This window comes from Periophthalmus magnuspinnatus, chromosome 14 (genome assembly GCF_009829125.3).
Source record: "Periophthalmus magnuspinnatus isolate fPerMag1 chromosome 14, fPerMag1.2.pri, whole genome shotgun sequence".
NCBI lineage: Eukaryota > Metazoa > Chordata > Actinopteri > Gobiiformes > Gobiidae > Periophthalmus > Periophthalmus magnuspinnatus.
Genome location: NC_047139.1, coordinates 9,878,070 through 9,905,981, shown reverse-complemented (window position 1 = coordinate 9,905,981; position 27,912 = coordinate 9,878,070). Strand labels below are relative to the sequence as shown.

The following is a 27,912-nucleotide window of genomic DNA, read 5'->3' as shown; positions in this document are numbered from 1 at the left end:
CGCACGCTCACGTAGGGGGAGTAGGCACGTACAGACGGGAGCGCGCCTCGGGTCAGGCCGTGTCAGCTGCGTTCAGGGCCGCCGGAGTTTAGACAGAGGGAGTCATTAAAAGAAACGACAATAAAACAGCCTCTTTCACACTTTCCACACCAAATACCACCAAAGATCTGAGTACCACTAGATCTAAATTAGGTCTAATTTACCACTAAATCAGGACTAAAAGTGAATTATATCATTTCCACTGTACTTTTAAACTACCAGAGGAGGACAAATAAATATAAAATGAACAGTAAAGCAGGAAATATGGGGGGAAAAAATAAGGGGAAACAGCATAGCATTTTTATGACTAGAAGAAAAAAGTTAATTCAACAGAAAATTGGCTAATATAGTAAAAATGTTTAGTTCGATGTCCAAAATGTTAATATACCTAATCTTTTCCAGCCCAGGCTACACTCACACAAAGACTGATTAAAAACATGAATTTATTAAAGTAGAAACATATCAGGGGAGGAGGGGAAAACATGTCAAAGTTCTTGTTGTTTATTTTCTAAACACAAGAGCTACTGTAAGCCACAGTCTACGCCAAACAAGCACAAAATAAGCACAAAACAACAGGTAGCAACAGGTTTGATTGACAGGGTTGCTAAACCAGGTGTGAGGGGCGTTATATTCAACAGTCTTGGTCCAGATTAGCTTTTTGCTATGATAGTAGCAAATTCCAAATATGGACCTCAGCTCCAAATTCCCCCCTCGCGCTCCCTTAGTCCACTTCTTTACACTTATTTATACTCTAAACCAAGAGTTGCACACTTAACTTCCCACTGTAGCTTCAGGTGAGCTTCAGGTGAGCTGGTGTGGGCTTGCTTATTACCCCACAGCTCAGCCGCAACATGTTGGAGTTCATCCCAGTGAACTAGAGGGTTATGTACCAGCACCTTCAGACTGGGGACAGGTCTCTCACTGTTGTGTCAGCCTACAGGCCAAGCAGCAGTGCAGTGTACCCGGCCTTCTGGAGTCCCTGGGAGGGGTACCACAGACTTTGTTGTTCTACTGAGGGACTTCAACACCCATGTGGGCAAAGACAGTGAAACCTGGAGAGGTTATTGGGAAGAATGGCCTTCCTGATCTGAACCCGCGCGTTATTTTGTTATTGGACTTCTGTGCTGGACACAGTTTGTCCAAAACAAACACCATGTTCAAGCACAAAGGTGTGCATCAGTGCCTGTGGAATCAGAGCACTATAGGTCAGAGATCAATGATTCACTTTGTTGTTGTGTCATCTGACCTTCAGCAGCATGTCTTGGACACTTGGGTGAAGAGAAGGGCAGAGCTGTAAACCAATCACCACCTGGTGGTGAGTTGGACCTGCTGGCAGAGGAGGAAGACAGCCCTGATAGACCTAAGCATGGAGCCCTCTGTCACAGGGTCTTCAACTCGCACGTCTAGTGGTGGACACCGGAAGTAAGGGATGCCGTCCAGCTGAAAAAGAAGTTCTATCAAGCCATGTTGGCTTGTGGAACTCCTGAGGGAAGTGAATGCATGGAACCCATGGACAAACCCACTTGGGCCCATTTAGGAAGCCCATATAGTACCCACAAGGGCCCCACTATGTAATCTTGACTGGGTACAAACTCAGTTGTTTCTTCACGAACATATCCAACTGTATTACAAAGTTTATTAGCTGACTAATGAATAGCATATTTTCTTTGTTGTGATTTTTCTGCATATATGAACAAGTAGGGCTGCTTATTAGAAAGGCTTAAATCTATTCTTATGACTTCAACATTATACTTTGTTCTCCAAAATAAATCAAATTGTTAGATTGCACAAAAATGATTACAATTTTAAGTTAATCGATTAATAAACAATAAATCAATAATTATTCTTCAAGTTTTTATTTATTTATTTTTATTTTGATACTTTTAGGCCTGCGTTGAATTCAACGAACGTCTTTGTAGGATACTATGTTGCTTGTATTTTAATCTGTGTCGTTTCCCACGTGACCCTGAACGCCTCACATATCCGCTGACGTCTCTCTCTCTCATCCACAAATCAGCGCAACTGCATTAAACAAAATCACACCGCCTCATCCAAGACTGCGCCGTGTTTTGTTAATTCTCTCATTTAGTTATCCTACACTCACCGTGATATTTTGGATTTAACCCTCAGCCTTCCCCTTTGCCCCTCTTGTCCCGTCTCCCCCTTCACTGGCCCCTTTACGCACAGCACGTGTCATCACCGGAGCTGCACGTGGACCCTCACGCTCCGTTTGCCCGTTTCTGTTCATTTTTACGATGTTATGAAACCCCCCTCCCCCTGTGTACCCTTTCCCAACTCACTGCCGGGGCTCTGAGTTCACATGGCCGCGGGTTGAGCCTTGATACCCGGCTACACCTCTGCCCTGGACAGTCTTTTTTAAGCCCGTGTGTGGAGGAGGGGGATTATGTAATAGACTCAAAGTGCAAGTCCTTTAAGTGGGTATGACAGGTTTTGATAATTCTAAGTTTGACTTAATTTGGTGGGATAAAACCTGTGCATAATATTTATTTTAATGTACATGTTCATTTTTATAATAATGCAGAAGTGGTCTGTGAGGAAAAGTGGAAAATTATGTTGAAAATTAAGGAAAAGGAAGTAGAGAATATTTAAACACATTGACATCACTCTAAGGAGAATTCTATCCAAAAGTTTGGCCTAATTTACACGGTAGAAGAAACAAATTTAAATCGGAACAACATTTTTATGTAAACAAACCAAATGAGACAGAGGTTTGTGGAGATAAACACAAACAAGAAAGAAAAAAACTGACTTTTAATACATTTTTTTGCTTAAAACGTCACATACTGTAGCTTTAATGAACTAAAATGGCTAATTATAGTAATAGCACATTTAGCTTGCAGTAGAAGCATCTTTTATTGTCTCTGTTTCTACAGAATTCGTCTTCAGATCTGGACCAGGATTTTGTCAGGGGTATAGCTGGAGAACTGTGCAATGCCAAGTGAACTCACAATCCGCAAAGACTACAATAATTTGAGTTTCTCTGCAAATAACAACATCTTGTCTTGTCTAAAAGTGACTAATCCTGTAGTTTAGACTTCTGCAAAGATGAAAATGTTCCTGTGTATCAGATGCCCTCCCTGTGTATCAGATGCCCTCCCTGTGTATCAGATGCCCTCCCTGTCTATCAGATGCCCTCCCTGTCTATCAGATGCCCTCCCTGTGTATCAGATGCCCTCCCTGTGTATCAGATGCCGTCCCTGTGTCTCCATGGGGTCTTATTCTGTGGAAAAACTGCAAACCCTATCATTTACATCTCTACAAACATGAAATGTATGGGATTCTTGGATTAGTTTAGCAGTTCAGATTTCAGTCTGTCTCAAATGCGAATGCTCCTGGACTGGTTTAAAATGTGAAATTTGAGCAAACCTTACTATTAAAATATAAACTGCAAATTTAATCACAATCAGAAAAATAGTTCAGTCTCTGTTGTATCAAATAGGCCTCTGCAGTGACCTTTACTCTTTATGCTAAAATAGAACATTTCCTCCCCACCGTCTGCTCCTGTGTTAAAACAGGACAAACTCGGTCTCAGTGAAAGCCCCAATTCTAATGTATGCATTTCTCTCTCTAAATGTTACGTAATACAGCTTTAAACATCCCTAAATGTTTGCTCATTGGTCAATATGTAATCGAGAAAAGGTTGGTCCGTTAAGTTGTGTTGACATGACATTTGCTTCAAACAGTCTGTAGTTTAAAGGTATATTACGCAAACTTGACTCTTGTTGTTTCCTCCTCAAAAACAGACCTGGAGTTGTGTTTTGTTTCATTCACACATGTTTGAGTAACACTTTAGTTAGTTAGTTGTTAGTCTGTCTACATCTCTAATGCTCAAAATGCTCAATTCCACCCATAGACAGTATATATAAATGGACATAGCTAATCTGCTTGCTGCCGCAGACCAAATAAGAAGTGATCATGGGCACGCTTCTGTCTCTATCGACTCTGGGTCCAATTCACTTTACATTGAAAAATAGTCACCCCTATTTTGGTCTTAAAATGTTTGTATTAACCCACTCTACATGAACCTGGTGTTTTTATCTCACCATTGTGTCCGTAAGTCAAAATATTAACATTAATAGCAGGCAAATCAGCTGTCTTCTTTCCTCGTGGTCAGAACTCCCAATATGGAACCAAATTCGCCCGTATAACTGCTAGCCTCGATGAGCTTCATTTGACTCAAGCCGAACGCTGTGGGTGATGCTGCGGGTGAGTCCCTTAGTCCACTTCTTTATACAGTCTATGATTCCATCTCGTGATGTCATGAAGCACGAGTTTTCAAGTCAACAGCTACCATGTATCTTATAGTTCCATAGAGATAGAAAATTTCAGGGCTGAAATTATCCAAATGAGTCTAGTAACGGTGTATGGAGTTTAAAAACACACTGGAGCACTTCCTGTATCACCACATGATACAGGAAGTTTAAGAGAAGAACTATAAGTAAGTCTAAATAAGCAGAGTTTGTGTGTTGAACATGCATGAATGAAGCAAAACAAAACTCCAGGTATGTTTGTGATGAGGAAATAACATTACAACATAAATCAGATAATAGTGTAATAAACTCATCTGGAGGACAGGTCAGAATTCTAGGGTCTAATATGGTCAGATTGCAGATTTGTTGACCTGATTTATGGTTAATATCTCTGTAATTACTATCGACATGATACAGAAACTGGTACAAAGTTCAACGTCTTCTCTGTCAGTACAAATGAGCTATAAAATGAAATTACTTCTCACAAGACAAGAGATGTTAAAATAAGTCTGGATTTTTTGCAGTGTATTACTCACAAATGTTTAAATTGATTTGAACATCTATCTTTAGAATCTCAGCATTTTTGAGCAACTATCATTATATTTTTGGTCTATTTTGAGTTGCTTGTTATGTAAAGTTTAATTTCCAAACTACACATTCATACATTGAAACCAGTTAAATCAATTACTTAAATCAATAAATAAATCTGATGTATCATGCTTGTACTTGTAATATGTTTTTCTTGGAGGTAATTCTCTTGTTTTGGTCGCTCTTGCTCTGTGATAGGTGGAGGCTGATGCTTGCGTCTGATTGGTCGTTTGTCGTGTGTTTATTTATGAATGGGAAGTGGAGCAGATGTGAGTAAAAAAGTGCTGAGCTGCGTTTGGTTTATCAGACTAGGCTCAGCTGCACTAGTCCCACTGCAGGATCTTTACCTCTCTTCTCTCCCTTCTATATGTCTCTTTTTCTTCATCTCTCTCTGTTGCTTTCTCTCTTTTCCTCTGTCACTCTTTCTCATTCTCTCTTTGTCTCCCCTCTTTTTTCTCTCTCTGTCTGCCGCTGTTTGTCTCTCTCATCTCACTTTCTATCGTCTGACCCCTTCCTCTTCCTCTTCTCTATGCTCTCTATTATGTCTCTCTCTTTCCCTCCTCTTTTCTCATCTCATCTCTCTCTCCTTACCCCCTCTGCTTCTCTCTTTCCCTCTCTCTATCTCCCACTCTCCACCCTTTTCATCTTTTCCCAATCTTTCTCTCCCCTCTCTCTCCCCTTTTCTTCCTTCTCTCTCCATGGGCACAAGCAGGCAAGCCAATTTACAGGTCGGATCTGTGGAGAGGCGAGTCTACTCACAGTAAGAATACATGTTTTAGGGTTTTCTTTGCAATAAAAAAGAAACTCCCAGAATTGTTTAAACACAAATCACGGTATATTAGGTTAATGCCATAATCATCTACGTCAGGTAAATAAAGGAGACAAGCAGCTGACACTAGAAAAGTTACATAGTGGCCCTTTAAAGTCAGACACAATACAAAACAATAAGTCAAAGCTTGCCACTGTATTTCGAGTGTAAAGCACAGACTCCCCTCTCTGAGCGTACACTGTGTTCACTCTCTTTCTGTGGTGGGTGTGTCTCTGAGTGAGTGACTAACAGGGAGAGAATTCAGTGGCTCTGGGACTGATCCAAAATGAACAGTTTTAACTTTAAATAGCTGTCATGTGTCTGTACAACCAAACTAATGCAAGCCAGAGGTGAGATTTTCTTAAAGACGGGGGATTACACAGCTATGGGGTATTAACTGTTAACACATAATATATTTAGATCCTCATGTTACCTCATGTTTTAATGTTTTGAAAATTCGATATTGCCCCATAAAGGTTTGTGAAGTTGTAGTCTAGTGTTTTGTATCCTGCGTTTGTATATTCATGGAGAGATTGCTAGATTACTCAAACATGCATGGATGACATATAAAACCTCTTCAGGCATAGTTTTGATGAGGGAACAATATTATAACATGGTAGGAAACTCCCAAAAGTCAATGTCACTTACTGAAGGGTTTGCCACAGTGAAGCATTAAACTTACCTGGAGATAAGAGGGCGGTGCTGCCAGGACAAGTTACTGGTCAGGTCTATGGAGAAGTGAAGAGGCTGATACCTGAGTGTGCGATGGTTCATATGTCACTAACATGTGGGAGATGTACTTTGAGGCCATGGAAACATTACACGTTTCATCAGAATCAATGAGCAAAGCAATATGATTCAGGACAGATTTCTCTTTCGGCCACAGTGGTAATAAAAATTTTCATAAATTCATAATGTTCATCGTAAGGCTAATGAATTCAAATGTACTACTCTAGCATAACTAACATATTTGACTTTCTTTACTGCAGTGAGCATGAGTACACTGGCTGTACAGTATGTTTCTGTGAAGGGCTAAGTTGCCTAATGTTACTTCACACACTCGGGTTTAGACTTGTCCTCCTCTGTGTCTGCTTCAGGGAAAATATAAAAGTTACTCCAAGTAGTAAAAAGCTATCAGTGCATTCTTGTATTGTTTAGTAATTTGAAAGGAAATTTAAAGTGCATGTGACTGGTTTTCATGCTTTTCTAATTGGTTTGGTGGTTAAGTACCTGTGGTAAATATTCATCATAGTTTTACATAAGATAAGTGGATGTTTATGGGAAAAGGGTTGACAAGGAAAGTACATATAGTACATAAATACAGGAAGTAGTGCTGAGTTCTAAAACTGGAATACCTCTACCTCGTCAGCACAGATGTTCAGAGACAATTAATGCACAAGGAAGGCATTTTTCTGACTGTTTAAACCTTCATTTGCCTTTGTTTATTTTTCAAATCATAACTATTGTAGAATTTAGACAAGTTTGGGCCCTTGTTAACGTTACGGTTGCTAGGTAACAGTTATGGAATTACGTCAACACAATATAAAGTCATATCTGCCGCCCATGTCCAACCAGGAAGTACAATTATACACCAGGATAAAACTAAACTAGACAAAACTAGACAAGGTTTATGGTAAAATCTTACATATAATGATGTTAACTATGTTCTAGTGAAAGTAGTATGTAATCTAACATGTCATATGCACTTTTAAGGTCAATGTCGCTTACTGCAACTTTCCTGTTTGTCTCCATGATGTTAATTCCTTTGGCTGAAATGTTGTACAGAATGGCATTAGACTTATCCATCTTCACAGAGGTAAGAAAGAGGTCAAGTTATAGGTCAGATCTATGGAGAGATAGCCTACGTACTTCTATATATTGCACAATAGTTACACATGTCTGAGTACAGTAATCCTATTATTAGTCTGTCTACATCTCCAAAGCTCAAAATGCTGTGTTTCACCTTGGGATGTCATGAAGCAGTAGTCTTCAAGTTAACACCTCAGTTAACACTTCAATTTAGAAGAGATTGAAAATTCCAGGGCTGAAATGATTAGGTGTATGGAGCTTAAAAACACATTGAAGCACTTGCTGTAGTACCAGATGACATCACAAGGTGGAGCAGAGTGTTTTCAGTTTGACAGAAGAGCTCTAAATATGCAGGGTTTGTGCGTTAAACATGTGTGAATGAAAGCAAACACAACTCGAGGTATGTTTTTGACAAGGAAACAACATTATGACATAAATCAGACAACAGTGTAATACGGGCCCTTTAAATATGACTGACTCATAGAGCGATGTGATGTCATCTGAAACCTACCAATAAGGCGGCGCATGTTAAAGTGATATTATCAGTATCTCTGGAGGCCCTGTGTGTTCTCAGCCCCTTTAAACCTGGTCCATTATCCCAGTGCGGGCTCGTTGCTTTAGCCTCTCACTGACCGCCCCAAACACAGTGTCCGGCGCTCAGAAACACGCCGTCAGCAGCAGGTCAGCAAATCAGGCACGCTTCAGGAAGTGCCGAGTCAGCAGAGAGCGCGGCATTGTGGGGGCTCGCTCTGAATACAGGGGCAGGGAAAGAGAGGCCACAAACATTCAACATCATATTAGTAGTAATGTAAGGCCCAGTGAATATAAGAATAATAAAATAATTTCCACAGTGATTAACAACACAAAGTGGGTCTAAACACCTAGACTCCGCCCACAGCCATATTTCAAATAGAGCTGCTAAACTGGACAGTACCTGGAGGACTACAGGAGAGAGTGAGGGGGGAGAAGGGGCGGGGTCTGGAGGTATAAGGAACTGTGTGATTGGTCGAACAAATATCCGCACATCCAACTCCGCCCCTGCAGCCAGGTGTTTGTAATCAGAAATACCTGGCTGTCAACAAGGCAGTACTGTGTGATGTCACGTAGAACTTGAAACAGAAGTGGTCACTGGAGGCAGCATATACAGCTATAATCTTGACTAAATCAGGACTGTAGACTAGGACTAAACCAGGACTAAACCAGGACTATAGACTGGGACTAAACCAGAACTATAGACTGGGACTAAACCAGGACTATACGAGAACTATAGACTAGGACTGAACCAGGACTGAACCAGAACTATAGACTAGGATTAAACCAGGACTGAACCAGAGTCTAGACCAGGACTAAACCAGGATTATACGAGGACTATAGACTAGGACTGAACCAGGACTGAACCAGAACTATAGACTAGGATTAAACCAGGAGTTAACCAGAGTCTAGACCAGGACTAAACCAGGATTATAGACTAGGACTAAACTAGGACTATAAACAGAACTAATCCCAGGAATTAAACAAGAGAAAAGTAAGTCTCTAGACCAGGACTAAACCAGGACTACAGACTAGCTCAGGTTTAGTCCTGGTCTATAGTCTGGTTTATTCCTAGAGACCAGGACTAAAATAAGACCAAACCAAGTGTACATCAGGACTAAACCTGGAGTGAATGCTGCACTATAGTCGCCTCATAATGAGAACAGTAGCCTGTATGGAAAATAATGGTTTTGTAAAATGATATTACTTAAGTATAATATAAGTATAATAAACAATCTAAACAATCAATCCTGCATTTCTCTGAGTAAAAATACCAGAACACGTCCCCCACTACTGGGTTCAAGAGAAACACTTTTATGAAAAATTTGGGCTCAGAGCGCCCTCTTCTGGTAGATTCTGGTCATTGCATGCAAAATTTAACTTGGATTTTTGTTATTGGTTAGAATAGATGATTTCAAGTTAGGGTCGGAGGGAGTCATTGTCACATAGAAAAGAGAGAGAAAAGAAAGAGGGAAAAACAGGATAGGAAAGGTTATACTGTATTCTTTTGTATGGAGGTTATGTAGATTATATCAGTGGGTTATACAGCTCAAGCGATTACACTGAATACATTGAAGCTCTCTATAGTTTTTTGTTCCTTTTATTTTTGGGCACTTCAGTTGAAAGAATGTACTGTTTTAACCTAGCAGTGAAGCATGGCTTCTTCCCTGAAAAGTGAATGTGGAATTTATTTATCAGATAAGTTGAATTTGCATTATACAAATTGTTATATAAGCCAAACAGTACATTCTTTCAGTATAATACAAAAAAGTTTTTTAGTGTTGTTTTGAATGAAATCACAAAACATTTTGCCAAAACATTTTTTTTTACAGATGGACATAGCCAGAATAAATGGACTATTGTTTCAGGAGAATTTGTACAAAAACTACAGTCAAGCTCTATTTTAATATAACACGCAACAGGATAAATGTATGGATTATTTTAATAGAAACAACAGGAAATCTGACTCTTGCCCTCATCTGGGAGTATGACATCATCACACTGTACAATCTCAAAACTACCAATACTACCAATAAAAATAAAATCACTTTAAACTTTAAGGTTAAACTGTAAATCCACACTTTCTATACTTTTGGTGTCTCTCTCCATATCAGTGCTAATAATGTAAACTATTAACAGTAATATGCAAATAAATCCTACTGTTTTTCATGCTGTACCATCATTTCCTCAACAGAAAACTGGGTTTTCTTTCATTGACACATCTCTCTATATGAACCTGTACATGTCTCAATTTGTAGATCTCCAAACACTCAATCCAGGAGAAAGGATTGTGCTGTTTGAAGGTACTATATTATGGAAAAAATGAGTCATGTGAATTTTAAGATATGTTAAAATCCTGTTACCTCCTCAAAAAACAAAGTGAATTTGTATTTTGTTTCATTCACACATGTTTGAGTAACACTTTATTATTAGTTTGTCTACATCAAGCTCAAAATGCTCTGTTCCACCTTGTGAGTTTACAGCTAAGAAATAAGAAATAAGAAATTCCGGGTCTGAAATCATCCAAATGATTCTACTGACTGTGTTTCAGGCAAAGAAATAACAAGAAATAACATGGACATGAACACAAGCAGGTTGCTTAATGTAGCACAAAGAAACAAATTGGAATATTAATACAATACATGTCAAAATATTACAACACTAGGGTTGTCAACTAGTATCAAAGCAGATATCAAAGCAGAAAGTCACATTCACAGGACCGAAATGAACCTTTCCTGAATAACTTTAGAATGATCTTGAGCTGAATCAGAACAAGTATAAGACACATAAACTAGTATAAGACCATGGACCACTGTGGAACCTTCCTGAACGACTGAACTACTTCCTGAAGATGTGAGACAGGCCTCTACTCTGACAATGTTTAAATCAAGGCTAAAAACAGTTCTGTTTAGCTGTGGAAATGACTGAAAAGTTTTTATTCTGCACACTTCTCTTTTAATGTTAATTTTGTGATGATTATTTATGTTGATTTGTTTTTATTGTGATTTGAATGTCTTATTCTATTCTATTAAAACATTTTGAATTACCTGTGTACAAATTGTGCTATATAAATAAAGTTGCCTTTTCATTATCATCATGGTATCAGAATCAGTATTGTGACAACATTAGTTCTTATACTCAAGAGATGTCATCACAGACCACATTTTTACAATCATTCACCATATTTTTACAATCATTCACCATATTTTTACAATCATTCACAAACGAGCCCATGACCAAGCAACAGGGAAATCAATCACACAGTCTGGATGTGACCTTTGAACTTATTTATATTTTATTAAAGAAGACATTCTGCTTGTGTCTGCTGTATAGTTATAATGACACCCGTGAATCATTATGTTATAACTTGCACATTTTAAATCACAGTATTGATCTCAAATGACTTAATAAAAGAATCAAGTCTGCTGCTGTTAATTAAAAGACGCTTTATGTTTGTGGAGCAGCCATTCCCAAAGTCCACATATTAATATGAATGTAGTCTCTCTCCACTCCTCTGCTCCATCTCCACCGCAGTAGTAGAACCACCAGCCTCCTCAGTTTCTCCATCTCCTCCTCTGGGTGGTTTACTGCTCTTGTGGCTGGCTGGCTGGCACACTGAGCACTTTTTAAGCATTTTACATTTTTATCTTACATTTTTAACTTAATATTTGGAGATTTTGCTGCTCCCCTCACACTGTCCTGACACATCTGCTGACCTGTTGACTGAGACTCTTTGAGTTTTGTATTATTCTTGTTGTATTGCACAGTGTCCTTGAATTGCCTCTCAGAGACACATAAAGTATCAATGGATTTGCCTCCAGCAACGGAGATATTTAAACCGACATCTAAGACATAATCAACCTGTACAACCTCCCGTTGTATAAATCTGTTGCGATAAAGAAGGAGCTGAGCCAAAAGGCAAGGCTCTCAATTTACTGGTCAATCTACGCTCCTACCCACACCTATGGTCATGAGCTCTGGGTAATGACCAAAAGGACAAGATCGTAGATACAAGTGGCAGAAATGGGTTTCCTTCGTAGGGTGGCCGGGTGCACCCTTAGGGATAGGGTTAGCTCGGGAGGAGCTCGGAGTAGAGCCGCTGCTCCTACATGTTGAGCGGAACCAATTGAGGTGGCTCGGGCATCTGCTCAGGATGCCTCCTGGATGCCTTCCTAGGGAGGTGTTCTGGGCATGGCCCCGGGACACAATTAAGGGACTGTCTCTCGGCTGGCCTGGAAGAGGAGCTGGAGGACGTGTCTGGGGTGAATGAAGTCTGGGAATCCTTGCTTAGACTGCTGCCCCCATGACCCGGCCCCAGATAAGCGGAAGAAAATGAATGGATGAAATATTACACACACAAAAAATCCCTGCTAATGCACAGAAGTGGTAGCCTACATGTGATAGTTATTGAATTTAAAACATTCTTTCCATCAGAGGCCGGTTGAACGGTGAGTCGTGTTACAGTCAAGGCCAGTTCTGCTTAAATGTTTCACACAAAGTACCACCAAAGATAAGATTTAGCTTTCTGAGTACCACCAGATCTAAAGCAGGTCTATAATAGAACTATTCCAGGTCTAATCCAGGACTAAACCAGCTCCAACAGTGGACTACATCATGTCCACTATAGTTGTAAACAAGCAGTGAGGACAAAAAAGTGAATAAAATGAACTCTAAATTAGGTAAAGCCACAAACTTAAGTACTCGTACCACAGTTTGAAACACTGGTCCAGGCTAATTATCGTGAAAGGCACAGCAGGACCAACAATGACTTTAGTTCTTGGTGTAAAAGTTCTGAAAAGAGAAACATCGGCGCGGAATGTATTTGCTGCGAGTTGAGGCAGGTTTGCGTGGGCAGATCCGACTGTTCTAGCCATCTCCTCCTTTTCTGAACCAGGCACTCCTCCTCAGGATTGTTTCGATATAAAGGCGAGGAGACTTTCTGTGGCTGTTTGATTTGTAGTGAGAGATGGCGCTGAGCGGGAAAGTGGCGCTGGTGACCGGAGGGGCGATGGGGATCGGGCGCGCAATGGTGGAGGAGCTGCTTAAACACGGGGCCAAGGTAAAACATGTGTGTGTGTCCGTCTGTGCGAGGATGCAACCAGGGGTGGACAGTCACTCATTACCAATCACGTTACTGTAATTGACTACTTTTTTGGGTTATTGCACTTTTTGAGTAGATTTTAAATACTTGTACTTGTAATTTAACTGAGTAAAATTATAGCCAAGTATTTGCAGTTAGTTACATTTTAAATCATGAGTATTGAGTGCAGTCCCGACCATCCCAGTCCACAGCTGTCTTCTTTCTGTCTTTGCTCTTTTCTTAACAAACACAGAACAGCAGTGTATGGTCTGCTCTGATTGGGCACAGCTCCTATAATATGCAGACTGAGGTTTGAGAAGCCTACATTATGGTTTAAATATAATATAGTATATATACAGTACTGATCTAATATGCTGCCACAAATCAGTTGTACTTTGCTTTTTCAGTTAAGTACTTTTTGGCAGCCGTGCTTGTAGTTTGTAGGAGAAGGCTCTAGGAGTGGCTTTGGCTTTGGTACAAATACTGCATGGCAGAGGGCAAATATCAAAAACTTTTTTTCAAGATTTTATTGTCATAGAAAACAACTAAATTGCACTTAGAGCATCAGACACTGCATAGTTTTAATGTAAAGTGCAATACAATAGGTACAAGACCCTATCCAATAGCCCCATAAATAACCCCGGGGTAAACAGTAGCACAATAATGACATCAGTGCAGCACATGTGTAGGGCTGTAGTCCTTTAGTCGTTTAGTCAATAATCGATGGTCGGTCGATGGAGTCTTAGTCAAACAAGATTTGTATTAGTCAAAGACTCATTTTATTTTGAGAAGATGGATTTATATGGGACAACAGCAAAGAGGAGTTAGTGGTAGGGATGCATGGGTTTGAAACATTTGCTGCATCTGATATCGGCTTTCAAATATCGGTCTAGTCGATATCCTGTTTGGACATATAACTTAATATAAAACGCCGTCGGCCCAGAAAGTCTCATAATGTTTGAACTTTTCTCTAAAATCTGTTCTGTACTTACTTTTGGGATAAATAACAGTTACATAACACATTTAGCTCTAAAATTAGATGCCGTTTTTGCTGTCTGCCCTGATATCAGCCGATATCAGGTAATGGCAGATACTTAAAGCTGTAATGTACGGTTTTGAAAGTTTTTGTAGGCGACCAACATTTTTTTTAATCAGCTCCAGTGCTAGAGATGTTTAAATAGTAAATTAGTTCAGTCCTTTTTATTTTGAGATAACGCTTTGGAAAAAAAAAGGTAAGGCAAGGTAAATATTTGTACAGTACAATTCATACATAAAGTAATTCAAAGTGATTTACAGAATAAGAAAGACATTAAAATCACACAAATCAAAACACACTCGTTTGTAGAGGCCAGAGAGCAGGCCGTTAAAATAGTTTAACCTACTGGAGACAAATGCATGGATAAGTCTTGTTACGGTATTCTTTGCCCTAAATCTTCACTTGTATTGATATGCAATGTTATCTATCCCTTTCACCTAATTTTCGTGTTATGTTTTGTTGTTACGCACAGGCACTTCTATTGTTTGTTAGCGTACAAGACGATGTGTCCAGCAGCCTGAAGTCACTTGGACTAGATTAAGACTGGTATGATTATTTTGATGGTATAAATACACCCCTAGATTTCTACCCTGATTTGAACGTTTTAGAGAGAGAGGCTGGAGGTGACTGCTGACACTTTCTCTTTGTTTCTATGGGCCAAAGAGTTTAGCTGGAGGAAGTTGTTTTGCATCGACACACTGATCTGTTGGATGCAGTGGCAGAGTGAATCCACTGGTCCATATCCACCTGCTGCCAGTGAGACATAGATCTGAGTGTCATCTGCATAGTTATGGTAGGACTCATTATTGCGGCAGGATTGACCCCTGGGGCACCCCACAGGTCCGGGACATTTTTATCTGAGACACATTTCAATTTCAAGTACTCCCTGTTGTAGATATGACTTGAACCAGTTGAGTGCAGTACCAGAGATGCCCACCCAGTCCTCTAGTCTCTGTAAGAGGATCCATGATCCACAGTGTCAAAGGCAGCACAAAGATCTAACAGGATCAAGACAGAGACTTTGCCTGTATCAGTGTTCAGGCGGATGTTGTTTGTGACCTTGATAAGGGCAGTCTCAGTGCTGTGGTGGGTTTAAATCCTGGAAAACATCAAAGGAGTTGTTCATTTGGAGGAAGTGAATAAGTTGTTGGTAATAGAAAAATTATAATCTGTAAGTTGCATAAAACATTTTTGTGCAGTTGTCCTAAAAACGGCAGATTTTAGATGGGTCGACAGTGGTTCAGTACTGTGGCATAAACACTGCTCTTCATTAGGAACATTTCCAAGAGCTGATGATGGCAAACTATTGAGCACAGACTTTAGAAATCTAGTGAGTAACACATCGAGGCAGCATGTAGATAAACTCAGACTGGTGACGATCTCTTGGACAGTTTTGTCAGTTACAGGTGCAAAGTGAGTCCAGGTGTCTAGGTGGGTCCAGGGTGGTAATTTGCATCATGGAATTGATGGCATTTTTAATGTTGTGAACCTTGTCATTAAAGAATACTGCAAACTCATTACACTTGGATGTGGAAGGCATTTTCAAAGTGTATCATTTCCATGAATAGTGCACCTGTGTTATCATTTATCTGTCTCCTGTGAACCATCCACTGGTTTGGGAAATATTAAATTAAATATAAACTCCTTTTGTAATGAGCAGGTCCAGAGTGTGTCCTCTGTTGTGGGTGAGCTCGCTGACATGTTGAGTCAGACCAAAGGTTTCAAGGACAGAACAGAGCCCTTTTGAGTTTCTGTCAAACACATTATCCACATGTACATTAAAATCACCTGCAATGACTAAACCATCAAAGTCAGGGCATACAACTGAAACCATCTCAGTAAAATCATCAGTAAAACTTGGACAGTGCTGGGGAGGTTTGTATATGACAGTATGGGAGGATGATCCTTTTTGCTCTATTCAAGGAAACGTAATCAAAAGATGAAAACACCCCAAATGACAACCTGTGAGTAACTAAGTCTTCATCAGATCATGTTTCCTTTCTTCTTGATTTGGACAATATAGAATAATTTTACACTTCTAAATATATTAGCTCAAGTTTGTTCTCAAGCACAATGTAGGCTGGACAGTAGTGTTTTAAAATACTCGGCTGCGGCTGCAGCTGCTGATTATTTTGGTAATGTATTGATTATTTCCTTTGATTTAATCGGGTAATCTATACATTTTTTACCTTCCATAAAATATCCTTAAAAGCATATATGTTGTTTTGTTTTTGTGTTGTTTTTTTTAAGTTATGGTTCATAGTTAAAACATAATTAGGCAAATTTTTCTGCTTGAAATAACACATTTATTTTTATTGCAACAATATGTCACCAAGACAGAAACATTTCACTTATATGAAGATCAAAATGTCCCTGAAATATTTATTATCAATTTACTTTAACTGTATTATAAATAAGCCACATGAAATGTGAACTACTGTTACAATTTCTCTGAATTCATTTCATAGAAATGTTTTATGCCCCATCATTTCAGGTAAGAGTTAAACATGTACATGTGTTTATTCTGCTGTGTTTGCTGCAGTGAGGAAGTCATTTTGAACACTAGCTCTGTGTGCCCTTCCCTATAACCTCCGTGCTTTCCCCTCTTGTTGTGGTGTTTTATTGAACTGGTTTGTTTGCAGTCCACTGTGCTCTCACACACAACTCCACTCCACTCTCTAAACTCACTTGTGGATCTAAAATACACTACGCTCTATTCACTGTTGTGCAGTCCATGGTTTTAACTAATTATGACAATTAAACAAATTGATGAGGCAATAAAATAAGAATTAAATCTTTTTAGCCATCAAGTTTCTTTATTTAGTCGATTAATCATTTCAGCCCTACTTCCATCTTTAACATAAGAGAACCTTTATTTGTTGCTACTACTACAAGGCTACTACCATTACGTCTATTCTACTGCTGGTTGTCCACTTACCTAGTTGTAGTTGTAGTATAGAAGTAATAGTATTAGTAGTTGTAGCAATAGTAGTAGTCCTGCAGCTGTAGAAGACTTCTTCCCCTCCTACTATTTCAATTCAAGTTATTTTTGTAAGGCCCAAAGTCACAACAACAGATCATTGATTTGTCCAATAGAAAGTTACACACTGCAGCTTTAACCATCAGTAACATACTGTAGCCAGGGAGGTCACTAGATCCACAGCTACACTGAGACACTGTCCCCTTTCATTTGTACCTACATTTTTCTTTCTGATGCACCTCTTTCAAGCAGGGGGGGTCTGGAAAATCTGCACAAAACAGACGTAGTTTCCTGTAATGTGGTGGATTTTAAATGAATAAATACATGTAGCAGCAAAACTGAGAATTATCTCCCAAGATAGACTTTTACCTATTTTATTATTAGTACAACTATAGGATACTCTTATTAAACCTAATGTGTTTTCCACAAGCTACTGATCCTTTCTGTTACATACTGTAGCATTAACCAATAGAAAATTACAGTATGTAACTTTAACCAACAGAAAGCTACAAATCAAACAGTTAAACAGTTAGTCACTAACAGACAGATAAACACCATTCACAGGAAATAAGCAGAAGTGTCCTGGAACATCCTGTCCTTAGAGATCCACTCCCATGACCTAAACCTAAAACTAAAAACAGGACTAAACCAGGACTAAGGCAGGACTTATTTAAATTGGTAATAGCTATGGTAACGGTCCTAACTTTTCATCATTCTGAAATCCATGCATATGCAAATATTACGACTATTACTAATACTACTACTGCTCTTTATAAATGTCACTGAGCACTGTGCACCGCTGTGACTGGTATACCTACAGAAATGTTTATTAATGTGCATCTCCAATTTGTGTTTGAAACCATAGCAACTAAAATGTGTTAAATTAATCAAATATATCCTGAACTCATATGTTGAACGTGTCTTAATAATAACAGTGCTTTGTTTGTGCCTGCAGGTGGCGCTGTTGGACATGAATGCAGAAACCGGGAAGAGTTTACTGGAAACTTTGGAAACAAAATTTGGAAAAGACAAAACTTTATTTTTCGAATGTAACATTCAGTCTGAGGAACAGCTCAAAGGTAAATCATAATAATATTCATCATAATGTCAAAGCTGAGTCAGAGGAGGAGAGTCAGAGGAGCAGAGTCAGAGGAGCAGAGTCAGAGGAGGAGAGTCAGAGGAGCAGAGTCAGAGGAGCAGATAAAAGCAGAGTCAGAGGAGGAGAATCAGAGGAGGAGAGTCAGAGGAGCAGAGTCAGAGGAGCAGAGTCAGAGGAGGAGAGTCAGAGGAGGAGAGTCAGAGGAGGAGAGTCAGAGGAGCAGAGTCAGAGGAGCAGATAAAAGCAGAGTCAGAGGAGGAGAATCAGAGGAGGAGAGTCAGAGGAGCAGAGTCAGAGGAGCAGAGTCAGAGGAGCAGAGTCAGAGGAGGAGAATCAGAGAAGCAGAGTCAGAGGAGCAGATAGAAGCAGAGTCAGAGGAGCAGAGTCAGAGGAGCAGAGTCAGAGGAGGAGAATCAGAGGAGCAGAGTCAGAGGAGCAGAGTCAGAGGGACAGAGTCAGAGGAGCAGATAGAAGCAGAGTCAGAGGAGGAGAGTCAGAGGAGGAGAATCAGAGGGATAGAGTCAGAGGAGGAGAGTCAGAGGAGCAGAGTCAGAGGAGCAGATAAAAGCAGAGTCAGAGGAGGAGAATCAGAGGAGGAGAGTCAGAGGAGCAGAGTCAGAGGAGCAGAGTCAGAGGAGCAGAGTCAGAGGAGGAGAATCAGAGAAGCAGAGTCAGAGGAGCAGATAGAAGCAGAGTCAGAGGAGCAGAGTCAGAGGAGGAGAATCAGAGGAGCAGAGTCAGAGGAGCAGATAGAAGCAGAGTCAGAGGAGCAGAGTCAGAGGAGCAGAGTCAGAGGAGGAGAATCAGAGGAGCAGAGTCAGAGGAGCAGAGTCAGAGGGACAGAGTCAGAGGAGCAGATAGAAGCAGAGTCAGAGGAGGAGAGTCAGAGGAGGAGAATCAGAGGGATAGAGTCAGAGGAGGAGAGTCAGAGGAGCAGAGTCAGAGGAGCAGATAAAAGCAGAGTCAGAGGAGGAGAATCAGAGGAGGAGAGTCAGAGGAGCAGAGTCAGAGGAGCAGAGTCAGAGGAGGAGAATCAGAGGAGCAGAGTCAGAGGAGCAGAGTAAGAGGGGGAGAGTCAGGGGCAGAGTCAGAGGAGCAGAGTCAGAGGAGCAGATAGAAGCAGAGTCAGAGGAGGAGAGTCAGAGGAGCAGAGTCAGAGGAGGAGAGTCAGAGGAGCAGAGTCAGAGGAGCAGAGTCAGAGGGGGAGAGTCAGGGGCAGAGTCAGAGGAGCAGAGTCAGAGGGGCAGAGTCAGAGGGGCAGAGTCAGAGGAGGAGAGTCAAAGGAGCAGAGTCAGAGGGGCAGAGTCAGAGGAGGAGATAGAAGCAGAGTCAGAGGGATAGAGTCAGAGGAGCAGAGTCAGAGGAGGAGAGTCAGAGGGGCCAATATCTTTGGACTAAATATTTGTTGTTTTTCCAGCTGCTTTTCAGAAAACTGTAGAGACTTTTGGAGGTCTGGATATCGTGTGCAACAATGCTGGAGTTTTTAATGAGAGTGAGTGGGAGAACATGGTGTCCATCAACCTGGTGAGGACCAGAAATTTGGATTTGTATTCCGTATGGATCATGTTGCAGGACTATTCATCTCAGATTTGCTGGGGGCCATATTTTCCAGTGGAATGTGTCCTCTGGGCCTGAGGTGTTTTTGACACAATTAGGGTTTGCATAAAATATTCCCAACAGTAGGTCTTTTTCAATAATGATAATAAAGAAAATAAAATACAAATGCTCTGCAAAATTGCAAATCCAATACTGAACCAGCGTTAAACTAAGACTAGGCTAGAAGCCTAGAATTAAACTAAGACTAAACCAGGACTAAATCATAGTTAAACAAGGTCTAAACTATAACCAATCCAGGTCTGAAGCAGAATTAATCCAGGATCTAAGGATTAAAACTAAGACTAAAAAGATGGACTGCGGGTCGGATCAGCTGTGGTAGGTAGAATAGCCAAAAATTGTACTCAAGTGAAAGTGTAAGAATAATTTTACCTCAAAATATTATTAATCGTAATCATATCTGAAGGAGCAATGCAAGAAACGCAAATGTTCATATCGTTTCATATTACAACCCCTATTCCAATGAAGTTGGGATGGTGTGTAAAACTTTAAAAAAAATACAAAATACAATGATTTGCAAATCCTTTTCAATCTATATTGAACTGAATAAACTACAAAGACATGATATTTAATGTTCAAACTGATAAACTTTCTTGTTTTTATGCAAATATTCACTCATTTTCAATTTGATGTCTGCAACACGTTCCAATAAAGCTGGGACAGAGGCAACAAAAGAATGGGGAAATTGAGGAATGCTTAAAATCCACCTGTTTGTAACATTCCACAGATGAACAGGTTAATTTGAAACAGGTGAGTGTCATGTTTGGGTATAAAAGGAGCATCACCGAAGGGCTCAGTTATTCACAGGCAAGGATGGGACGAGGTTCACCACTTTGTGAACAACTGCATGAGCAACTAGTCCATCAGTCTAAGAACGTTTCTCAATGTACAATTGCAAGGAATTTAAGGATTTCATCATCTACAATCCATAATATCATCAAAAGATTCAGATAATCTGGAGAAATCTGCACGTAAGCGGCAAGGCCGAAAACCAACATTGAATGCCCGTGACCTTCGACCCCTGAGGTGGTACTGTATTAAAAACAGACATGAATGTGTAAAGGAAATTCCCACATGGGCTCAGGAACACTTCAAGAAACCATTGTCAGTTAACACAGTTCGTCGCTACATCTCCAAGTACAAATTAAAACTGTACCATGCAAAGATAAAGCCAAATATCAACAATACCCAGAAACGCCGTTGGCTTTTCTGGGCCTGAGCTCACCTGAGAAGGACTGATGCAAAATGGAAAATTGTGCTGTGGTCTGACGAGTCCACATTTGAAATAGTTTTTGAAAATCATGGACATCGTGTCCTGTGGGCCAAAGAGGAAAAGGACCATCTGGATTGTTATCAGTGCAGTTCAAAAGCCAGCGTCTGTGATGGTCTGGGGGTGTGTTAGTAACTCGGTGTGTGGTAACTTGCAAATCTGTGAAGGCTCCATTAAAGCTGAAAGGTACATACAGGGTTTGGAGCAACATATGCTGCCATCCAAGCAACGTCTTTTTCAGGGACGTCGCTGCTTATTTCAGCAACACAATCCCAAGCCACATTCTGCACCTGTTATAACAGCGTGGCTTCATAGTAAAAGAGTGCGGGTACCAGACTGGCCTGCCTGTAGTCCAGACCTGTCTCTCATTGAAAATGTGTGGCGCATTATGAAGAGCAACATACGACAATGGGGACCCCGGACTACTGAGCAACTGAAGCTGTACATTCAGCACGAATGGGAAAGGATTCCTCCTGCAAAGCTTCAACAGTTAGTGTCCTCAGTTCCCAAACAATTTTGATTGTTGTTAAAAGGAAAGGTGATGTAACACAGTGGTAAACATGCCCCTTTCCCAGCTTTATTGGAACGTATTGGACGTTTATCAGTTTGAACATTAAATATCATGTCTTTGTAGTTTATTCAGTTCAATATAGGTTGAAAAGGATTTGCAAATCATTGTATTCTGTATTTTTTTTTTTTTTTTTTTACACAGCGTCCCAACTTCATTGGAATTGGGGTTGTATAAACATAAATCTTTTGTCACTTGTAGACTTAGTCACAGTGGGAAGAGTAACCAAAACTTTTACTCAAGTAAGAGTACTGTTACTTCAAGTAAGAGTATTCTCCTAGAAAAATTCTCTGAAAAAAGTACAATTTTTGAAAAGTTACTCAAATAAATGCATTACCCACCCCTGCATATATTGAATGATTTGTCGATGTAATTACTGTGAATTTTAATGCATGTATTTAGTATTGTGTAACTAAATACATGTTCAGAGTCTTGTTCCCACCCCTGCTCCTGTGTGATCAAACAGAAAGAGCAGACTGACTTTGTGCCTGTGTGTCAGATGGCGATGATCCGGGTGGCGTACCTTGCTCAAGAGCACATGAGCAAACTGCGAAAAGGACATGGAGGAGTCATCATCAACACCGCGTCTGTAGCAGGTAGTGTCCCACAATGCACTGCTTCAATACTCAACACCTCTGACTGGTATACCTACAGAAATGATTATTAATGTGCATTGTCTCTCTAATTTGTGTTAGAAACTATAGCAACTAAAATATGTCAACACTCATCACAGCTGTGGGTTTATGTTTTGTTCATTTATTGCTGGGTTTCAGATGACATCACAACATTTTGTAGACTAGTAACATTTAATACAGATTCAGGCAGTTAAAATTTATATTGTTAAAATGCAGATTTCTGTTGTGATATAGGGAGTTCCTGGCTCTAGTCACTAATAAAAATAATCAGGTTCAACATTTGTGAATTTACCTTTTGGATATTTCATGGTGAAGTCCAACATTATCAATAGAGGATTCTGGGAGTATGAGGTCATCACCTTCTACAATCTGACAATTACCAGATGGTGGATCCTGCTGTAGCGGCCAGCGGCCCTGTGCCACCAGCTACTAGACTAACAGAGCCCAAAGGTGTTTAAAGAGCCCAATACTCATGTGTTCAGTGAAGAATCCTTTTGACATTTTCTACTCTTACACAACCACATTCAAAAACTGTATGCCTCTGCCCTGTAGCACTGCTCATCCATTAATTAGGCCTTAAATAGACACACCTGGACACACCCAACAAGACCAAAGAGGAAGCACAGTGTCACACAGTGGGTGGCAGTGCAAACACACAAAAGGGTCTCAAAATATATAGCATTTTCTAAACGATAAACTGTAACATTTTATGTTATGTATTAGCACTTAGCACCCTCTTTTTAATATTATATTTGTTTCACACAGGTCTTAGTCTCCTTCCTGGCTGCCCGGTGTACACAGCCACCAAATATGGAGTCATCGGATTCACCAGATCAATGGCTGTTAGTTCATATTATTTAACCTACTTTTTGACAATGACAAAACAACCCCAGCAACACATTCTCAGGAGCCTGTGATCAACACTAGTGGTCATGGTCCCATTTAGGTGTTTGATTTTCAGCAAAAAACAGAAAAACTATTGGCAAGTGCTTACAACCTTGTGACTATAATGTTATTTGAGACGGACTTGTTTAACAGCACAAATCAGCTCACCTGTTATAGTTCCAGTTCAGGCAGTTCTTAATGGTCAGATTGTGTTAAAATAAAGCTCAGATTAAAATCTTGACAGAACTAATTTAACAGAGCTTCAGACTGAGCAGTGCCTCCAGTTAGCTTCCACTTCCCCAGAGAATGTTGATGACGTTAGCTGCAAAGTATTTTTGTGTGTCTGTAGATGGTTTCTCTTGGAGCTGACGATGGCGTACGATTTAATGCTGTGTGTCCTGGAGCCGTCAATACACAGATGCTCGCCAACATCCAAGAGAGATTAGGCCCGTTTGTCCACATGAAGGACACATTAATGAAGGTGATGGACAACTTTGGCACCATGGAGTGAGTGAAGATATGACAATATCTAGAATTACTATAGAGTAGGGTCACCAGACGTCCCTATTTACCCGTCAGTCGGGTAATTAATCACAGTGTTTGTTAATTAAAAATATTGTCAAAGTTTGATTAATAATTTATGTTTTTGTCCAGAGTGTCCAAAGTGGCAGAAGGCATGATGGAACTGGTGTCAGATGAGAAAAAGACTGGAGAGGCACTCATAATTATGCCCAATGGGAACAAGTATGCCAAGTTTCCAACAGTGGTAGATCTCTGAAGACAATCACAAATTAAATAAAATATAAAAACGTAGTTTGTTTGTTTTTTTAAATGAAGTGTTTGTTGTGGTTATTTTGTGCACTCTGACCAAATCATTGTATGATTGTGTAATATAAGGCTATTTTTGGCAATACACCAGTGGTGGAAGAAGTACTCAATTTTGTTACTTAAGTAAAGGGTACTGGAAAAATAAAAAATATCACATGAAAAAATCTCCTCAAGTATTAAAGTGAAAGTATTTTAGTAGCCACTCCTCCAGTCCAGAAAAGTGCAGTACTAGGAACAGCAAAGATACTGCGCAGAACCCTCAAGCTCCCAGGCCTCTGGTAGAGGTCCCGAGCGCGGAAGGGTGAGAAGATTTTTATATTGCATTTCTCTGACGTCCCCACTACTGGATTCAAGAGGAACAGGATTATGGGAAGTGTGGGGTTAGAGCGCCCTCTTCTGGTAAATTTTGGTCATTGCATGTAAAATTAAACTTGGATTTTTGTTATTGGTTAGAATAGATGATATCAAGAAAAGTGAATGTGGAATTTATTTATCAGATAAGTTGAATTTGCATCATACAAATTGTTCTCATATAAGCCAAAAAGTACATTCTTTCAGTATAATACAAAAAGCATTCCCTCATCTGGGAGTATGACATCATCCCACTGTACAATCTGAAAACTACCAATATTAAAATGAAAAAAAAATTAAAAAAATAAAATCACTTTAAACTTTAAGGTTAAACTGTAAATCCACACTTTCTATACTTTTGGTGTCTCTCTCCATATCAGTGCTAATAATGTAAACTATTAACAGTAATATGCAAATAAAGGCTACTGTTTTTCATGCTGTACCATCATTTCCTCATCAGAAAACTGGGTTTTCTTTCATTGACACATCTCTCTATATAAACCTGTACATGTCTCTCTTTGTAGATCTCCAAACACTGTGAATTTTTAGATATGTTATAATCCTGTTACCTCCTCAAAAACAAAGTGAATTTGTGTTTTGTTTCATTCACACATGTTTGAGTAACACTTTATTATTAGTTTGTCTACATCAAGCTCAAAATGCTCTGTTCCACCTTGTGAGTTTACAGCTAAGAAATAAGAAATAAGAAATTCCAGGTCTGAAATCATCCAAATGATTCTACTGACTGTGTTGCAGGCAAAGAAATAACAAGAAATAACATGGACATGAACACAAGCAGGTTGCTTAATGTAGCACAAAGAAACAAATTGGAATATTAATACAATACATGTCAAAATATTACAACACTAGGGTTGTCAACTAGTATCAAAGCAGATATCAAAGCAGAAAGTCACATTCACAGGACCGAAATGAACCTTTCCTGAATAACTTTAGAATGATCTTGAGCTGAATCAGAACAAGTATAAGACACATAAACTAGTATAAGACCATGGACCACTGTGGAACCTTCCTGAACGACTGAACTACTTCCTGAAGATGTGAGACAGGCCTCTACTTTGACAATGTTTAAATCAAGGCTAAAAACAGTTCTGTTTAGCTGTGGAAATGACTGAAAAGTTTTTATTCTGCACTCTTCTCTTTTAATGTTAATTTTGTGATGATTATTTATGTTGATTTGTTTTTATTGTGATTTGAATGTCTTATTCTATTCTATTAAAACATTTTGAATTACCTGTGTACAAATTGTGCTATATAAATAAAGTTGCCTTTTCATTATCATCATGGTATCAGAATCAGTATTGTGACAACATTAGTTCTTATACTCAAGAGATGTCATCACAGACCACATTTTTACAATCATTCACCATATTTTTACAATCATTCACCATATTTTTACAATCATTCACAAACGAGCCCATGACCAAGCAACAGGGAAATCAATCACACAGTCTGGATGTGACCTTTGAACTTATTTATATTTTATTAAAGAAGACATTCTGCTTGTGTCTGCTGTATAGTTATAATGACACCCGTGAATCATTATGTTATAACTTGCACATTTTAAATCGCAGTATTGATCTCAAATGACTTAATAAAAGAATCAAGTCTGCTGCTGTTAATTAAAAGACGCTTTATGGGGACTTCCGGGTTATGGAGCGAGAGTAATAGACGCACGCTCGCATGCTGCCGCGTTAGTTTTATTATTTGCATCATTTGAACATCGCAATTCCCTCCTATTCCTGCGCCTGTTGATTCCTAACTTTTTTCGTTGCCACTCTAAATTGTCTCCCGCGGTCATCATGTCAAAGTCCAAGGGAAAACAAGCCGAAAAAGACGCGGGTGGCGCGGCTAGCGCAGCTAGCGCTAGCTTAACGCTACAGGAAATTACAACGCTCTTGGAAGGACATAGAGAGGCTCTCTCTTCAGAGTTCAAGGCCTCGTTTCAGTCTCTTGCCTCAAAACTGGATGGTGTTGAGGCTTCCATTAAGGACCATGGGGACCGTATCAGATCACTGGAGGAGAATGCAAATTCGTTCGAACAACGCCTAACTTATGTGGAGGACAAGTGCCGTACTTTGCAACAAGACAACCACTCGCTTAGGGAGAAGGTGGCGGATCTGGAGGGACGCAGTAGACGTCAAAATATTCGCATTGTTGGCTTACCTGAGAACTTAGAGGGTCCCCGCCCAACCGCTTTCTTCTCTCAACTTCTGACAGAGGTATTTGGTGACAGCGTGCTCCCTACTCCACCGGAGATTGACCGTGCTCATCGGACATTTGGTGCTAAACCTGCAGCGGGAGCCAAACCGCGTCCTGTGATCCTCCGTCTCCACCGATTCCAAGTGAAAGACCTGATCATCCGTGAGTCCCGCGGGAGAAAAACCCTATTTTATAAGGAACATTCAATCCGCTTTTACGAAGACTACAGCCCGGAGGTTCTGAAGCTGCGTAACGAGTACCGCACTGCTATGGCTGAACTGTACAAGCGAGGATACCGTCCGGCGCTGCTGTTCCCGGCCAGACTGCGCATCGTGTTGCCGAGCGGGGAGAACAAGTGGCTCTTATCTGCAGCAGCGGCGGACAAGTTTGTTCAGGACTTAGACAGCGACTCCTAAACAAATGTGGTAATCACTCTGTTCTGGTGTTAACATATAGTTGTTGTTTTTTTTTTTTTTATGACTCAGTGACATTGTCTCAATTTATGTTCTTAACGTGGGCTGTACGTTCACCTGCCCGTTTTCACGGACAGGGAGGAGACTTGAGCTCGCTGTCTGGTCCTTGTGTACTGAACATTAAATACGCTGTAGACACGAGCTGTTCTGAGTTGCGGGATACCTGAGGTTGGAGGGGGTTGAAAATTATAGTGTTTATACTTTTATTGGCATTATTATATGCAATGGTTCTGCTGTTTACTAATGCGGTTGCAGAGAGTTAGGAGTGAGGAAGTTTTACAATATGCTGATTGATTTATCAGGGGCTTGGTTGTTACCTTTTGTAGCAACTTCTTTTTGTTTACCTCGTTTTTTATTTGTATTTTTGTCTTATCTTTGTTGTCTTTGTGCTACTCACTTTGCCAGATATGTGCTACAGGATATGTATCAATTTCAATCACTGGATCCTAATATAAGCCTGTGCCACTTAATAATGGGGTATGTTGAGTGCTAACATCTCTTTGGCACCAAGCGGTGCACTAAGACTGGTTAGTTGGAATGCGAAGGGGTTGAACTCTCCAGTAAAAAGAAAGAAAGTAATTAACCACTTAAAACAGTTAAACACAAAAATTGCTTTTTTGCAAGAAACACATTTGAAAATGGCAGATCACCTTAAGCTCCGGTTTGGGTGGGTGGGGCAATTATACCACTCCTCTTTCAACAGTAAAGCACGGGGTGTCGCTATCCTTGTTCATAAAGCTGTTCCACTCTCAGTGACTGAGGTGATATCTGATCCCAATGGACGCTACATTATAATTTTAGGCAAAATTTGTGAAAACAACCTTGCT

At 40.0% G+C, this 27,912-nt stretch overlaps 1 protein-coding gene across 1 annotated transcript; it reads left to right on the top strand.

Annotated features, from left to right (window-relative positions):
* Positions 1–12,981: 12,981 nt before the first annotated feature.
* LOC117381661 (15-hydroxyprostaglandin dehydrogenase [NAD(+)]-like) lies at positions 12,982–23,970 on the top strand. The gene is made up of 7 exons (XM_055226551.1): positions 12,982–13,105; positions 18,098–18,221; positions 19,659–19,765; positions 22,193–22,289; positions 23,094–23,170; positions 23,563–23,694; positions 23,868–23,970. Exons 1-7 carry the CDS (start codon positions 13,013–13,015, stop codon positions 23,910–23,912), a joined length of 675 nt encoding a protein of 224 aa, XP_055082526.1. The 5' UTR covers positions 12,982–13,012; the 3' UTR covers positions 23,913–23,970.
* The last annotated feature ends 3,942 nt before the right edge of the window (positions 23,971–27,912 follow it).